Raw genomic sequence first — 18,287 nt, 5'->3', positions numbered from 1 at the left:
AACAAAATAAGTGGCAAAACATCCAATTTTCCTCTACTTCATTTTGAGAGTGTTGTCATATTTAATAATTATTCTGGCAGATATACTGTTGGTATCCAATGCTTAACAAGTTATTTGATACAATACTTTATTAACTCTCGAACACTACCAATATACAAGAAAAAACATCTTAAGCTGATAACTTTTCCATAATGGTCTATATCCTTACTTTTCTATGAACCTGTTTTAAATGTAGGATAGACACAGTTAATGTTAACTAGAAATTAAGAAATCATTCTCTTCATGAACACAAGATTTTCATGAACTAGTATCCTATTTTTAAAACCAACCATACCCAAGAATGGTTTTTATTTCCCTAAATACACAACCTAAAAATCAACCATCAGAAAACAAGGAGGATTTATTCATTTTTAGCAATCAGGGGGAAAGAAAGACGACAAAAGAAAGAGAACAATCTGAAAAGGCCGCCACAGCACACACAACTTACCAACAAGGGATAATACTTCTGAATGAGGACTGACACGACACGCAGCAGCCTCATGGCGATGGGGAAGTAGGGCTTGTCCAGGGGAGTGGCTTGCTGGACACTGGCGGGGACTGACGCTCGGTACTTGATGTTCGGTGAGAATAGCTTGATCACAAGGGCGCACACGCGGTCCCTCAGCAAGAAGTTGAACTCTGGGTGCTTGAAGGTGAAAACAAAAACGACGGAACATGGTTTAGCAAAATGGCCGATCAATTTTTTTCTAATCTTTTCTTTTCTTTTCTTTAGGGGGGATTATACTGGAGGAGAATGAGAAAGAGTATGAAAAAATGTGTGTGTGTGTGTGTGTGTGTGTGTGTGTGTGTGTGTGTGTGTGTGTGTGTGTGTGTGTGTGTGTGTGTGTGTGTGTGTGTGTGTGTGTGTGTGTAGACAAATAGATAGATAGAGATAGATAAATAAACAGATAGATAGATAGATAGATAGATAGATAGATAGATAGATAGATAAATAGATAGATATAGATAGAGAGATAGATAGCATAGATGCATAGATAAATAAATAGATAAAAACATACTAAGACTTCAGTAGTCAAGAAGCCAAAGTAATGATTGTACCTCAAAATCTTTCCTTGTGCAAAATTTACATACATGTGCCAATCACACAAACAACCCTTGACTATTTACACCATAGTCTGTCATCCATTTAAGGACTAAATTTAACACCTAAAATCCATATGATGTGACTATCGCATCACAAAAAAATTTGACTTGAGGGGCGGGTGACGTGAACATACTGTCATTGAAAAATCTGGCAGTGGGCCAGGAACTTGCAGTCGTGAGCATTGCAGCTGAAGGCCAGGGTGATGGGAAGGAGTCACCATGAGTGCACAAACCTCTTGGTGGGTGACTAAACTCATTTAGCATTTAGAAAGGGGCTTTTGCAGTATTCCCATTGATAGACGAGTGTGGAATGTAAGAGCCATGAGCCATGACTGGAAGAGTGCCAGCTCCGGGGGGGATGCCATTTCCAAGCTCAACATCCTATTCCTGGCCGCTGCAACCAGTGGTGCAGGTTGTATAGCAGAAAATTGAATATTACAAAAAAATATAAAAGACAATACAAAGAGCAAAATGTTATTTTTTCTTATTTTTCTTGCACTGAGTTAGAGACTAAAGATGATATGGAGTTTGTGCATGAAAAACAGTCTCTTTCCACCTGGATAATGCAAATCAAATAACAAATATGGACATTTGAAAATGGCATAAAAGCTAAAAAGAGAAAATAACATTGCAAAGGGGAGGCATAGAATCTTATCGCTGCACATGAGTGTTTGAGTGCACCCAGCAGAGCAGCCGCTCACATAAGCCTAAGGCCCATATTTTGGTCCATGTGATTGCCGTGAAGCAACTGGATCCAAGGGGTTAAGACAGAAAAGAACTATGTAATAGTCACTGGACTACTTTTATTATAACAACATTTAATATTTAAAACTGATGGCATACCTCAACAGAGAGTTCAACATCATTTGATATTTCTCTTACACAGTTAAGTAGGAAGGTGTAAAAATCATTTACTATTAAATACACAAACAAAGCAAAATGTGTGCTCCAGAAGGTGACTTAACAGAGAAATAAACATCAACTTGTGCATGCATGACTGTAAAAAATAAAATGAGTTATTGGGCTGCATTTACATACATCTGAATATCAATGTTAAGAGAAACAATTTAATCATATATTTGTTCATTTATGTACATATAATTTCTTTCTCAAGAGGTTTCTCCAGTGTTTAAGAAAGCAATGAAGCACTTTGTACATTATAAATAGAGGTTTAATTGGTGCATATTTTACAACAATTTTATCTAACTGCTTGAGCAAAAGGAGATAATTGTACAAGATATAGTAAACTTTCTGCTTTTCTCATTTTCTTCATTTTCCAAGACCAAGATCAATAACTTTATACATGCAAATAAAGTTCTCACAGAATTCACATTTCCTGATCTAATCTAATTCTTACTCGTTAAAATCCTCTCTAATGAATGAAACACTCAACAACTGCAAACCCTTGTAATTGTTCTTAATTTCACTATTTACAAATAACATCAAAACATACTGTAAATCTGACAATTTCTCATATCAATAAGTATATCTGGCTTATCCATGCTTATCTAAAGGACCAAAAAAGCATGGACCTTTAGAACTGGGCTGATGCTAAAGAATATTTGCTAATGAATTAAAATCCGATATGTAGCAAATTCCATGTTATATCTTACTTGAGAGTATTAGCTTTTATTCAATAACTGTATATAATAAAGAATTCTGGATGAAAAAAAAAAAATCCTATGGTAATCTTAAATGGCATGCCTTCATTATGCTAAGCCTCCTACTTTCTACTTCAAAGAGTAAAGATCTAACCCATTAATTATAATCCTTAACTACTGAGAAGCCTTGTTCTTCAGTTAATTTTTTTTTTCTACTTTTTACTAACTCCATGTTCCTCATACTATATACTTCGTACTAAAGGTCTACTTATTTTCCAATTCTTCCCTTTCATTTCTATAGATACTCTTCCAACCTCACGACTCTTCAAAATCACCAGACTCACCATCCAAAAATATGACCCGTGGCCCTCGCTCAAATCACAAAAAAGAAAAAAAAATCACAGAACTCACAGGAACAAAAAATAAAGAAACAAAAAAAAAATAAAACGCATGACCAGACAGACAAACAAAAGCAATGGCATGCAGGGGGAGTAGGCGAATGGGGGAGGGGGGGAAGAGACTCACATCATGGAAAATGGTCGGGTAAGTGGTGAGGATGGACTCAAGCAGTTCCAGACCAAACGTTCTCATCCCCTCGTCAAAGCCTGTCTTTTAGCGCAAATGTAAACAAAAAGAGGGTAGCAATAAAATTAAAAGAAAGGAATTAAAGTGAAAAAATAAACAAAAAGTGGGTAGCAATAAATTAAAAGAAAGAACTTACAATGAAAAAATACAGATCAGGCTCTTCTACTGATCTTGGAAAATTAGTGAAATGGGAAAAAAGGGGGGGAGAGGGGATGAAATGTCCACTAGTACTGTAGGATGAAATTCACAAATTATCAGAGATGTAAATAAAAATCACTAAACACTGTAAAACCTCTTTAAAATCTTCCAGTTAGTTTCTACCGCTGTTGAGAACTTGCTCCGAATTAGCAGAACCCTGCATCATTTTCACTTTCAGAAATTTAGCCATCAAATTCATTCTCCTAGGAGTGAAAAGGTTGAAACTTCATGTAACAATACTGAATGTAAGGTGAATTGTGTAACCATAAAGCACTGATGACTTTTACAAAGAATAAGGAAAAGGTCCTCCAGATTTCACAAACAACAAGAAAATCTGAAGCAGTTAAAAAAAAACTACTTTCAAGAAAAAAAAGAAAATTACTCTTAATATCCCTGGCAAGAATAATGACAGATGTAAATTATTGTATCAATAGGCTTAATTCTAAAATAAACTACATCTGTTCATATTACTGGACACAAATGCCTTTCTTTGTGTATGTATATATATGTATATATATATATATATATATATATATATATATATATATATATATATATATATATATATATATATAGATATGTATATATGTATATATATATAGATATGTATATATGTATATATATATATATATATATATATATATATATATATATATATATATATATATGTATATACATATGTATATATATGTATATATACGTATATATACATATATATGTATATATATGTATATATACGTATATATACATATATATGTATATATATGTATATATATACATATATATGTATATATATACATATATATACATATATATACATATATATACATATATACATATATATACATATATATACATATATATACATATATATACATATATATACATACATATATAAACATATATATATACATATACATACATATGCATACATATACATACATATACAAATATATACATATATATACATATATATACATATATGTCTAGAATTACTGATATACACACTGTCCATCTGGACTATCTAAATAAATCTTGCTCTCTTTGGCAACCACATGAATGACAATCTTTAATAAAACTGAAAAAGCATACAGTTAAACTATCTAAATAAATCTTGCTCTCTTTGGCAACCACATGAATGACAATCTTTAATAAAACTGAAAAAGCATACAGTTAAACATATTAATATTCTAATTTATAGATTAGCACAAGAATGAATTCTCCTAATAAAATCGACAATAAAATCCATTCCATTAACACTATCATCAAACATAATAAGAAGTCCTCTTATCCTTTCTAATGTACCAGCTTAGTTTTAATATCCTGAACAGTCCTGAACCTGTCTTCAAAATATGAGTGAAAACAGGAGAGAGATTTAAACCCTTCCCAACAGGTCATGCCGTGAGGCGTCAAAACGAACTGCTCGATCTGTAGCGTGCGTCTGTATGCCACGGCGGCGCACCAAAGCGCTACCAGCTGGTGATTCGGGTTGATGTGCCAAACTCCCACACTCAAAGTCGGCGCGGCGCCATTACCAGAGCGTAGTTATTTTGTTTTTCTTTCTTCACCCATCATCAAGGGGATATTTAAGAAGAAGAAGCCTTTGAACAGTGAATATTTAAAGAGGTTTTACACTGACAAAAAATTAGTTAATAAAGCAAACTCAAGAGTTAAAGGAGAATACTGAAAGAAAAAAATAATAATAAAAGAAAAAATAATGAAAAAAAATAATAATAATAACCAAATCATTGATTTAAAAGCTGAATGAAAATAAAATAGGGAATACACAAAAAACACATTAAACACTTACATGGTAAAAAACAGCAGGGAATGTTGTAAGGACGGACTCGAGGAGTTCTAAGCCAAAGGTGCGTGTCATCTCTGTGAGACCTAATAACCACAGGGGCTGGTCAGCATTCACAAGCTGCACCAGGTCCTAATAGGTGAAGAGACAGATCAAAATTATATTTACATGATTATACATGACATGAAGTTGTGTTATTTTGAGTTATATAAAAAACAAAATTATAATATATATAATATGTGTGTGTGTGTGTGTGTGTGTGTGTGTGTGTGTGTGTGTGTGTGTGTGTGTGTGTGTGTGTGTGTGTGTGTGTGTGTGTGTGTGTGTGTGTGTGTGTGCGCGCGCAAATGTTTGGTGTGAATAGCTTAGAGCAGGTTTGACTGCACATGACACGAAGATGTCATCCCAGGGGTATGATAAGACATCATCCGGCATCTCCCTAGTGTATTGGAGTTAATAAACACTTTAATCACTTGTACATAAGGAATGTCTGAATTAACATATCAAGGACATTCTAAAAAGGAAACAAGAGGAAGAAATGGTTTTAAGACTACTATAGCTCAAAACCATTAAATTATCATGCATATATTCATTTCCTTAAGAAACTATACACAGAAGAAAGACTGAGATCATTGTACCTGGAACATGAGATACGCATCAGCGGCAGCAGGTCTCAATGTCTTTGGTGGACTGGAACTCAACACCTTCAACTCCTCAAGGCTCACGCTCTCGTCTGAGTCATTTTTGTTTCCCCTGGCAATTTGGAGACAAGTTAACAAAAGCATTAATATTATGACTAGCATATTATAATTGAGATTAACCATGAAATTACATATCCTGCACAGTGTGGCAATTTTTCACATTTGATAATTGCCAAATACATCCAGATTTGTAAAAGGCTACAAGCTATTTTTAGCAAACTATACCATAAACTATTAAATAAATATTGAAAATACTATAAGAGTGACTTTGACCCAACAAACTGAAGCAAATGCTTTATATATAATAAGACAGTCAGTTAGAAAATGGCTAGAGCTGCCTAAACGTCATTCATGAAACTAAATTTTCTTTTTGTGTTGAAACTACTGTCATCAATGCTAATGATATTAATATTCATATTGAAGAATCATCACATCACATTGATTAAAATCATTAACCAGTAATATCCACCACTGTTATTCTTTGCTCTTACACTTGCCAGAATGAATCTCCCAAAATTGGTCCTAAAAAGTATTCCCTTAAGCTCAAACATCATCTTGATAGGTTTAACATCAACATATTGCTCAGAGACCAATAAAACATTTCAACAAGTAAACAGAAATGCACTGGTTGATATTCCTCCTGGCCTCTTGGGAATTCCTTACTGCCCTTGGATCACATCACTAGCTGTCATAACTTTTTTTCTATCAGCTAAGAGCAAGTCTAGGACAAATCAAGTATTTTAAAATGGGAATGGTATTAGAATACCCTATGGTTAGAATTTCCTAATGACTGAGAATTTTTATGAATACCAGTCTTATATGATGAGCAATTATGGCAAATATAACCAAGGGACATTGACCATCATTCCCAAGAACAGAAATATCAAGCTCAAACACTGCATGAATAAATACGAGATTTCAGGCAAAGAAAAAAAAAATCAAATGCTGTATTCACAAAATCAATATCTATATCAACAAAATCCTCAATAAAGAAAATTAAATAATTAATTCCAAACCTAAAACCTTAAAAAAAAAAAATACATCAACCACTTACTCCTCCTCTTGATAGTGCTTTGCATCCTCTGCAACAACCCTTTCAAACACCACACTCACTAGCTGGCGCACTGTGGCACTGGCAGTATTTACAACAGTAGCATCCTTAGTGAAGTGTAGCCGAAAACATAAAACTAGTGCCTGAAATGTGAAAAAATAAAAAATAAAAATAAAAAGTTGCATATGCTCAAGAAGAAAAATTTATATAAAATAATTTAAAGGTTTACATGTTCTCTAGGGATTGCAATGTTGATTTCACTAAATCAAATAATTTTAACCCCCTGATGCCAGGAACATGCTCTGTCTGTCATGCTTTTGTTTTATGTATTTTATTTATTTACGGACAGCTTTGTCAACAAAGAATCAATTTCTAGACCACACCTATTTACAAAATTCCTTGAATTATTGGGAAAAAAGTTTCAATTTCTACTATCATTATGATCATTACTACTCTCATAATTGTTATCACTATTGTTATCATTATCATTACTAATTTATCATTATCACCATGATTACCATCATCATTATAATGTTAAAGATAAAAATAACACAAAACCTCTTTTTCCTGAAAATTCAAGGAATGGGGTTAACAGACAAAGTCAGGTTAAGTCTCTCCTTGATGACTAAATACTTTTAGTACAGTACATGTGTACATGCATTGCCTGTGTAAAAATTAAATCAACATTTACAGAAGGACTTCTTGTAACATGTGTAATATATCCTTCTTAGAGAGTTTTGGATTTTTTCTTTGTGCCATATATTCCCTTGTAGACAAATACAAGAATACCAAAAAATTTAACTGCAAAATGTGTACACACTTAATAATTTGCACATAAACAACCCACTCAAAACTACCATTTGAGCAAGTCCCTATTCTTGGGTTCAGATACTATCCCTGTGCAACTAACCCTCCAAAAGCACATGAAAGACTATGCCATTAACACAACACAACACAGACATCTTCATCTCACCTTTGCAAGGTTTGGTCCCTGGATCACAGTGCTTGTAGTAAGTAATAATGTTACCGTCTGGAGAACCTTCAGCTCCTCCACACCTGTTTCCATCAGCATCCACAACGTCTCCACAACATGCTCTCCACTGCTTTCATCAACAACGTCAGCGACTATTAGCCGCTGCATTATTGCTAAAGCTAGCTGTAGTGATAAAAGCATAAAATGTTAATCTTTATGTTATCCCAAGGAAGGTGATCCTTGTGGTTATAAATGAGCACGTATTTTGCATTAGGGGGACCGTCCCTGGGTTGGGGGGAGGGGGGAGGGGACAGAGGGGGTAAAAAATGAGTTATGCCTTGTTTCAGATTCGTATACTACTGTAGAACTACTCACATGAATATGAACTCCCGCAAAGAAAAATTAGGTGGTCAAATGAGGGCCTAACCCCGGACAACTATTTTGCTGATCAGCAAATTTCACCTATATATACTTATGCCTTTACATTTGACTTTACTTATTGAAATGGCTCACAGGAGGGTAAAAGTATCGTGCATGCGAGTGAATGAGTGTGCGGGCGAGTGTATGAGTGTGTGCGCAAGTGTATGAATGTGCGTGCGAATGTATGAGTGCACGCGTGAGTGTTAGAGTGTGCGTGTGAGTGTTAGAGTGTGCACCCGAGTGTTAGAGTATGAGGGTGAGTATATGAGTGTGCGCACGAGTGCATGAGTGTGCACTCGAGTGCATGAGTGCGCGTCCGAGTGTATGAATGTTCGCGCGAGTGTTAGTGTGTGCACCCGAATGTTAGAGTGTGCGCCCGAGTGTCAGTGTGTGCGCACAAGTATATGAGTGTGCACACGAGTGTTAGAGTGCGGGCAGAAGTATATGAGTGTGCACACGAATGCATGAGTGTGTGCATAAGTGTATAAGTGTACACAAGAGTGTTTGAGTGTATGCGTGAGTGTTAGAGTGTGCGCCCAAATGTTAGTGTGTGCACCCAAGTGTTAGAGTATGCGCGGGAGTATATGAGTGTGCACACGAGTGCATGAGTGCGCGCCTGAGTATAAGAGTGCGCTCGCGAGTGTTAGGGTGCGTGCACGAGTGTAAGAGTATACGCCCAACTGTATGAGTGTGCGCCAGAGTGTATGAGTGTGCGCCTGAGTGTATGAGTGTGCGCCTGAGTGTATGAGTGTGCGCCTGAGTGTATGAGTGTGCGCCTGAGTGTATGAGTGTGCGCCTGAGTGTATGAGTGTGCGCCTGAGTGTATGAGTGTGCGCCTGAGTGTATGAGTGTGCGCCTGAGTGTATGAGTGTGCGCCTGAGTGTATGAGTGTGCCCCTGAGTGTATGAGTGTGCGCGCGAGTGTATGAGTGTGCGCGTGAGAGTATTAGTGTGCGCACATGTGCCATGTCTGTCTTCCTTGGCGACAAGGAGTGGGTTGGTAGCCCATGATACTCTCCGAAGGGATATTTCAACTGAGTTGAGGATTTTTGCTCATCTCAATTGAAAGGGAACCAGGAACCACGAGTAGTAGCATACATGTTTTAGTATTAGCTTTCTTCTTACTCTCCCTTCCACCCGTTGTACACCCTGTTTGCTTATGGGTGATTACGTAAGAGCATATTAATATTTGCCCCCCCTTTCTCTTCCCTACCTCCCATTTTCAGTCGGGGGGTGTTAAAAAAGGTTTACTTTTTTTTTTTGCAGTTATGTAACATGCGATAATTTTGAAACTAATTAATAAGTTTCCATATCGGAATACGTTTTTTGTTTGTATGACCTACAGGTTTTCTCAGCAAAAGTCATATAGAAAATTAAGTAATAACTCAGGGACGTGAGAAGGCTAGAGTTAACCTAACTTTAAAAAATTGATTTTTCGTTGCGCCTACAATTCCCTTCGGTCAAATCAAATAAAATTAAGTATAAAGATGCGTAATAAAGTACTCTTTCATCCTACCCAATTTCATTAAAGTCTGTAAGACCATTTACTATTTTTCAACAAAAAAGTGAAAATCGGCATTTTCTCAGGAACGGTCCCCTTAAAATGCAAGAAATAATATGTAATTCATATATCATTATAATATCAGGCTATCAATTACCTAACCTAGAAAAAATTATAAGCATAAAAAATTACCTATGAAATGAAGGGCAATATGAATAATTTCCTTACTACATTCTTACTTTCCATCTACTACAAAGATATCACATTGCAGCTAAGTTTTACCTTAACAATTTTGGGGTCCTTTGTTTCTGCAGCCTGCACAAGTGGGTAAAGTATCTGAGAGGTTATCTGAGCCAGCGAAGACTGGGGGTTCATTGCTGCCCCACGGACTTTGATGATGGCTTCCTCACAGGACTAAAATGAAGGGTTGAATAACATGAATATGTGATAACAAGTTATATTGATGAAAGAATAGAATAAATACATAAAAATATTTGAGAAGGATTTTTCTTCTGCTGAATACTACAAAATGTTCCAAAGCTCATTATCTCAATGTTTCATGATTCTTTAGCAAAAGTTGGATATTAATATATTTTATTATTCTCTGCTAAATTCCTATTACTTACAGTAAAATCCCTATTACTACACAAAAAACTCTTTCACTTACATCTTTAATGTGAGGATATCTTTTCTTTGTCTCCATGCAGAGGGACTTAAGGTCATTCTGCAAGGCATCGAGGATCTTGGCTGCTCTCCCTTCATTAGACATGGCTGCAGAATTCATGTGTTCTTTTCAAAATTTCCTGTTCTCTCCAAACCCTGTACTTTCTGCCCCCCTTTGTTGCTTGATGTTCTTTTTCTTTTCTATCTTTATATCTTTTCTCCTTTTTTTGCCACACCTGCCAAGAGTTTAATGTTTAGTATGTGAGAAGGTAGAAGGTAGAGAGAAACAGTTATTGTCATGATGAGCAAAACAAAGAGCTGTATTCACTCTTTTCAACTCTTTTTAACACTAGGTGAAGTCTTATGCCTTTCATCTTTATGGAAACATTTTCTACACAACAGGAAAAATATCAGTCTATTCAAATCATATATATAAAAATGCTTGAGTTTATCAGATGACTAGAATTTTTGTTTAAGGTCATAACAATAAGAAAATCCCACATAACAATTGCAGAAGAGTTCAGAAGAAAGAGAAAGGATTCCTAACATCATGAAAAACATAGAAGCAGCATAGCAACGATAACCAAGGAAAATATTCAGAGTGAGGTAGAAACAACTGAGAGTGAAAGACGAGGGTGTGCTTCATGGATTAAGTGTAATGCTGATGTCATGATGATTAGCACAGTGAGGGAGTCAAGGCCTATCTTCTTTTTGCTTCCAAATGACACAACAATTTTTATCAAGGTTAATGTTTTGCGATAGCGATATATGGAATGATGTGATGCATTGAAATGTTACATGTTATTCAAACAATTCTCATGAACTTCACAACTTGTGTCATAGTGGATGATTTTGAAGTTTTGAATCAATAAAGGTTACAAATATTATATATATATTTTTGGAACAGCAGATAAGAACAAATAAGACAGAAGCATTAACAAAAAACTGGGATCTATAAAAGTAAATTACTCCCTAATCAAAAGATAATCAAAATTTCATGAAAACTCCAAAGAACAACTCTTCTTAAATTAATTAAAAAAGTGCATTTAAATATAAAACAATAATATAAAAATATTATAGCCTCTTAGTTTTTATCTAATATATATCTTTTACATGAATGTCATACCCAAAAAAAGTTAATAATGAAAATAAATCTATACTAAAAGATCTTCAAAATCATACGACACTAAAAAGTGGAAAAGGGTACAAAGCTAAAGTAATTCACAGTACTTTCTTCTGACACACATACTCACTCAGTCACTCATCTCACTTACTTACTCACTCATTACTCATTCACTAACTCATTACTCATTCACTACCTCATTATTCATTCACTCACTCATTACTCATTCAACTCGCTCATTACTCATTCACTCACTCATTACCCATTTACTACCTCATTATTAACTCACTCATTACCCATTCACTCACTCATTACTCATTCACTCACTCATTACTCATTCACTTACTCATTACTAATTCACTCACTCATTACTCATTCACTCACTCATTACTCATTCACTCACTCATTACTCATTCACTCACTCATTACTCATTCACTCACTCATTACTCATTACTCATTCACTCACTCATTACTCATTCACTCACTCATTACTCATTTACTCACTCATTACTCATTCACTCACTCATTACTCATTCACTCACTCATTACTCATTCACTCACTCATTACTCATTCACTCACTCATTACTCATTCACTCACTCATTACTCATTCACTCACTCATTACTCATTCACTCACTCATTACTCATTCACTCACTCATTACTCATTCACTCACTCATTACTCATTCACTCACTCATTACTCATTCACTCACTCATTACTCATTCACTCACTCACCCACTTACCAACTTATTCACTCATTCACCAACTCACTCACTCACTCACTCACCCACTCACCCACTCACCCACTCACCCACTCACTCACTCACTCACTCACTCACTCACTCACTCACTCACTCACTCACTCACTCACTCACTCACCAACTCACTCACCAACTCACTCACACACTCATACATACATACATACATACATACATACATACATACATACATACATACATACATACATACATACATAAATACATACATACATACATACATACATCAGCATAAAAAGTATAAGGTATATGATATCAAACTCTTAAATGAAATCTTAAACACAATCTTTGCCATACAGCCATGAGAACTCAGAACTTCTTTACTCAGATTAAGAGGCAGTGATGTTAATATCTTTACCACGTGTACATGTGGCACATAAAAAGAGAAATGCTATCAAAAGAAATGAGGAGGGGACTCCTGTAACCCTTTGAACTGCTACTTGGTAGTGCAGTTAATTAGCTGCTCGACTAGAAGGGAAAAGGGATTAATCGATGCAATGCTTACTTTTTAAATCTTTGCCTTAATGGCCTCCTCAATGGGCTGAGTGGAAAGAAGGAGAGTGAAGGAACGAACTGAAGGAAGATTGGAAGAAGGAAGGATGGAAGGCAGAGGGAAAGAAGGAAGGATGGAAGGCAGAGGGAAAGAAGGTAGATGTGGACAAACAGTGGTATGCAGAGAGGGTCAAAGGAGAGAGAAAAAGAGAATGAAAGGAGGAGAAAAATAAAGAGAATGATAATCTGATAAACCTATGCATCAACACCAGAATGCAAATAAGGTATATAAAGCAATAAAAAACATATTTATCCCATTAAACAAAAATACACACATCTGTATGAAATTACATCTATCAAAAGGGTAGAAAGACAAGCGAGATATTAGGTGACTGTATGACATTATTTTTACATATTGCACAGAAGATTAGGAGAGGGAAAAGGATGAAGAATTTGGCTGGATGAAATATACACATCATATAGCACCAGAATCCCTATTTCACAGTTATTATGTTCCATTCAAAATCAAAAAGGGGTGAGAAGTATGACTGTACTACTGGCTCAGAGAACAGAGGAGCCATTCACACTATTTACACCTTATGCACACCAACGGAGAAACAGGAAAACATCCTACCAGTTTCTGTTGGCTTGTGCAAGATATTACCACACTTGTAGTAAATAGTAATATGAATAAAAAAATGCAGCAGGCCATAGCTATGGGAAATAGCACCTTTGCAAGTAAACTGACTATCTGAAAGCCTCAGTACATCAGCTTTGCAGAATTCTTTTATATATATATATAAACCAATCTATATCCCCTTCTAATTACTTCTTTTCACTGACACATGTTTACCTCCTAACAGAGCTAACTCTTGGCAAATAGGATAGGGGGTACTAACAAAGAAATTAATTAATGCTTTCATTAGAAAAAAACATCAGAATTATTCTAATTACGTCAAAATAAATATAAGAAAATGCAGTTCTAGGCTTTGAAACACATGGCAGTCATGTACTTAAAAAAAATACTGTAATACCCTGGATGTACTTCTAAGATGCTTCGAGTTTGTGCATAACCATTATAGATTGAATATAAAAAACATCACTGCATATCTGAAACTAATGGCTAACATACTCAAAACATAATTTTGGTGACATTGCCCTTGGTGCCTCGTTACAGACAAGTACTGAATAATGGTAGGTGTTATTGTAAAGAGGAAATCTATCTTAAACAAATGGCGAAACTCCATATCACTTTGCTTTACACTCCAACAAAGGCAAACAAATCTTTAGCATGTAAATTCTGGCAAAACCAGATTTGAGAATGCAGCATTTTTTTCTGAAACCTTGGGTGCAAAATTATTTGCTACATAATTTTCAAGAGAACTTTCCAATATACATCAACCAGACTGGATGCATCAGTAAAACAATGACAGATGCAGAACTGGTATATTTTCCAAATTAGTGGCAAGTTTTAACTTGCCAAATGTACATGAAAGAGGTTTATTAGCCTTTGAAGGAGTGTATAGTGTGGAGGCTATACCAATACTCTTGCCTCTATATTGTCATGTGGTTTGCAGAGTCAAGATGAGTTTGCAAAGTCTCTTTGCTTGCTTGCTTGCTTGCTTGCTTGCTTACTTGCTTGCTTGCTTGCTTGCTTGCTTGCTTGCTTGCTTGCTTGCTTGCTTGCTTGCTTGCTTGCTTTTTTTTCACCATTTATACATATTAACAAATTTCATTGCTCCCTTGAGCCAGGCTATATTATCTTATATGTGTTTTATTTACTCTAACTATATCTTCACACTCTTAAGTAGTAATTTAGGTAATTCTTTCTAAAAGGACCACTAAACCCAACTATTCCAGCTAACAAGCTTGGATGCATTCCTGGGAACCAGGTTTTCTCAGGGAGTTATGAGTGAAATCACTCATACCAGCAAATCTAAAAGTGAACGAGTTTATAAATTAAAGTCAAAGTAAGAATAATATCTTGATATTTTTAGAAAACAGGTTCAGCCCCCAGATACCCTCTCAATCATTGAATTTCCATGGGTTTATCTTACTACAGAGGGTAAAGGTATGCCACAGTTGGAAAGGACCAAAAACTTTGAATTCCAGAAGATATGTGCATGATTACTGCTTTTTATAAAATGTAGCATGATCCGTAACATCATAATTTCATTACCTAAACCACCATGTTAGCTGAACAACAGGCTTGCTACAACTGGCCAGCCACTAACAGTTTAGTGACTTCAGTTGCTGCTTGAAATCCATCTGTGTTCCTGCAGCCATCATTTACAAAAATGTTTTCAGCCTAACTGGAAAACTTTGACTCCATAGGCAAATACAGTCAGCGCCATCAGAATTGGAAGTGCCTCACGATGCTCATGGAGGGAGTACCCACTGGTCTTGGTACAAAGTAGTAAGTTCCTTACATTTCACGCAACTTGTCATGCGTTTTGGGACAGATTCTGCCAGTTGCTGAAGGAGACTGTGCTTACTCTTTACGGATGGGTAACGTGTACAAGAGTCATAACATACCGCTTTGTCTGCGGGGTATGGCTGTACGTACGGAGACGCACCAGAGCACATGGAGCAGGAAGTTCTGCTACTGGTAGCAGACTTCCACGCCCAGTTTCAGGACATTGCCAGAAATCACTAGAGTTTATGACACTCAGGGATTTCTGATACCCATCGGCATCGGATTAAGGTTGCCCCATATGTCATGGAAGTGCTTAGGCACAGTCGAGATGTCCTTCTCCCTGAAGAGCCTCTTCATGAGCCTGAAAATGTTCTCGATGAATTTATGATGTGAGAAATCCCTCGGCCAGTCTTTGATGAAGTCCATACCAACTCCCTTGAGCCAGGCCTTTATTAATTTCAATGTGTGAGCCAAAGCAGTCCTCAAAGTGTTCAGCAAGGAGCTCCAACTAGATAATTATGCATGGATGACAAAGCTCCGCCTCCTCAGCCAACATCATTCACCCCAATACAACTGAAGTTTTCTATGGGTATACGTAGGGGGAACCTGACAATTCATCAAAATTAATGGTGAACTAATTTTTGTGCCAACTGAGGTGGTTCTTGCTGTACATGGTACGTACCTTACTCCCTACTGTCTAGCTTTAAGAAAAATAGTCTAAACCACAAACCATCAACTCCCATTGATATTCATTGCCAGGCTAAAGCTTCACTCTTCAAGGTAGTTTTGATACCGTCCACAATGAGTTAATAGCTTATTGGGGGGCTTAGCTGCAGAGCCTGCCTGTTGACATCACTTTTCTTCTTGTGGCTTTAGCCTGCTGTCTAGCAATTACTGTCACTTTATGTTTTCCGTTTTTCTTCTCCGCTCTTTCTTTTCTCCTTGCTTTGGTCCTGCTACATATAATAACCATAAAAATCTATAACTTCAATATTTGCTTGTACAACCATCATAGTCCCCTGTATGGTATGTATTTGATATATATAAGTCAGGCAACCTCTGTCACTGTGCAAACTTTGCGCCATGTGGATGAGCTAGATTTATCAAAAACACATATTCAAATTCATTTATTCAAAGATGTTTTAGTAAGGCTACATTTAAACCATTATTTCCCTCAAGATACAGAACATGTTTTTCCAAGTGTTTCTGATTCAGTTCAAATGATTTTGATAATCATTCTTGTCGGGAAATGCTAGATGACGAAGACCTCCTCCCATTCCTTCATGGGAATTTTAAGTTTTAGGGTGTGGGAAGGGTAAGAAAAAGAATGGTTGTGGGCTTAGTTTGTGATATTTATACATTTCTATTGTTGCTAGGGGTCTTCACCCACTAACTTCCCAACACCCTATCTAGAATGCAAAATATCAAGCAAATCTAATCAGAAAGGCAGGCAGGTCTGAATGACACATGAGTGACATCATGACAAAGATGAGGTGAAGGGTCCGCAAGGAAAATGTTTCTCGACACTTATTGAAGCACAAGTTGTTGTGCAAATTATGGGGATTTTCAGTTATGCTTGTATTTATTTACTGGTTCACTTACTATTAATATCATATTTCATTAGCAGACTTCATTCAAGGTTCTCTAATTTACAATTTCGACATTTACCATAGTAATAATACAACTAAACTAACCAACCTGACTTTCCTAGTGAGGGAAGATTTTATAATTCTAGCTAATTTCATCACCTCACAATCTACAAGCATTGATGTAAGGGTACTAAGGAATGGCTGTGAGGAAAGCCATTAATTGATTGAGTCAAAATTATTCTAGATTTATTATGCATTTCTTGAAAGTGTAACAAAATTGATGATATACATTTAAAAGATAGTAAGTGCATACTGTGTAATTTGTCTCTTCTCCTCATTATTATAATTATTTTTTTTTTAAATACACTGATTTCTCAAGCCTACTGAATGAAGAAAGTAATGCTAACACAGAAACTGATAGTTTGCAATGGAAAAGAAGATTGCACATTCAAATATCAATAAAAACAAGGAAGCAATTTATTTATCTTGGATATATAAGCAATGATCATTTATTACTAAAATCTTAGCCCATAATAATTTAATATACCATCTAAATGTATTCATTGATATTGCCTAGGTTGATAGCTATCATAATTTACAGTTTTGATAAATTTATCATCAAACAGTCTGCTCTATCCTTCATCTATATATTTTGAATGTTTTCATTACATTGCATTTACATTTTTCACTGCACTGCACTAGCTGTCATACTTAAAACTGAAACCGCAAAAAAACACACCACATCCATAAATAAGAAATAAAATATCCACAGACACAATCATCCTTCTCTATTTGCAAAAAGATAACAACTGCACATAAAAAACTTAACAAAGGATAAAACAACGATGAATAAGTGCAAAAAAATCAACAGTGAACCTGTTCATCGGTGTCAGATCTGTCACTACAGGTTACTACGGTAAACATCTAACATTTACGTATCACCCCCTAGCCGGGCCTCACTTGCCTCTTATTTGGCACGGGAACGTCACTCTTGATCACTGCAGCGCCACTCCTCCGCCGCCCATGGCATCTTGATTGAAAAAAGAGGCGAAATAGCGGTGAAAAGAGCCACAGAAAAGGAACTCCCAGCTGAGTTGGCAGGTCCTCGGCGGTGTCAACTATAAGAGAAATGAAGTGTTTGTTTACATCTGACTCGAGAGGATCCAAGCGCTTATAGTTCGAAACAAATGCTGGCGATTCTATCCGAAGGCTTTGGCAGACTGAAGGGAAAGCGATCCTATTCTCTCTAA

General features: G+C 36.0%; 1 protein-coding gene across 5 annotated transcripts in view; it reads right to left on the bottom strand.

Moving 5' to 3' along the window:
- Positions 1 to 18,145, bottom strand: part of LOC125045650 (protein MON2 homolog) — a 39,179-nt gene extending 21,034 nt beyond the window's left edge. For 3 of the 5 annotated variants that reach the window (XM_047643061.1, XM_047643078.1, XM_047643070.1), the window contains exons 1-9: positions 18,002 to 18,145; positions 10,644 to 10,875; positions 10,259 to 10,390; positions 8,057 to 8,239; positions 7,087 to 7,226; positions 5,970 to 6,084; positions 5,338 to 5,463; positions 3,270 to 3,353; positions 488 to 685 (exon numbers count right to left, since the gene is read on the bottom strand). In XM_047643061.1, coding sequence (XP_047499017.1) covers positions 488 to 685; positions 3,270 to 3,353; positions 5,338 to 5,463; positions 5,970 to 6,084; positions 7,087 to 7,226; positions 8,057 to 8,239; positions 10,259 to 10,390; positions 10,644 to 10,760 — 1,095 coding nt within the window. In that variant the 5' untranslated portion in view covers positions 10,761 to 10,875; positions 18,002 to 18,145. The remainder of the gene's footprint in view (positions 1 to 487; positions 686 to 3,269; positions 3,354 to 5,337; positions 5,464 to 5,969; positions 6,085 to 7,086; positions 7,227 to 8,056; positions 8,240 to 10,258; positions 10,391 to 10,643; positions 10,876 to 18,001) is intronic. The other 2 variants (XM_047643085.1, XM_047643093.1) reach the window with 1 other exon arrangement.
- Positions 18,146 to 18,287: the final 142 nt, after the last annotated feature.

Source organism: Penaeus chinensis, chromosome 3 (genome assembly GCF_019202785.1).
Source record: "Penaeus chinensis breed Huanghai No. 1 chromosome 3, ASM1920278v2, whole genome shotgun sequence".
Classification (NCBI taxonomy): domain Eukaryota; kingdom Metazoa; phylum Arthropoda; class Malacostraca; order Decapoda; family Penaeidae; genus Penaeus; species Penaeus chinensis.
This window is presented reverse-complemented; position numbering and strand designations above follow the sequence as displayed.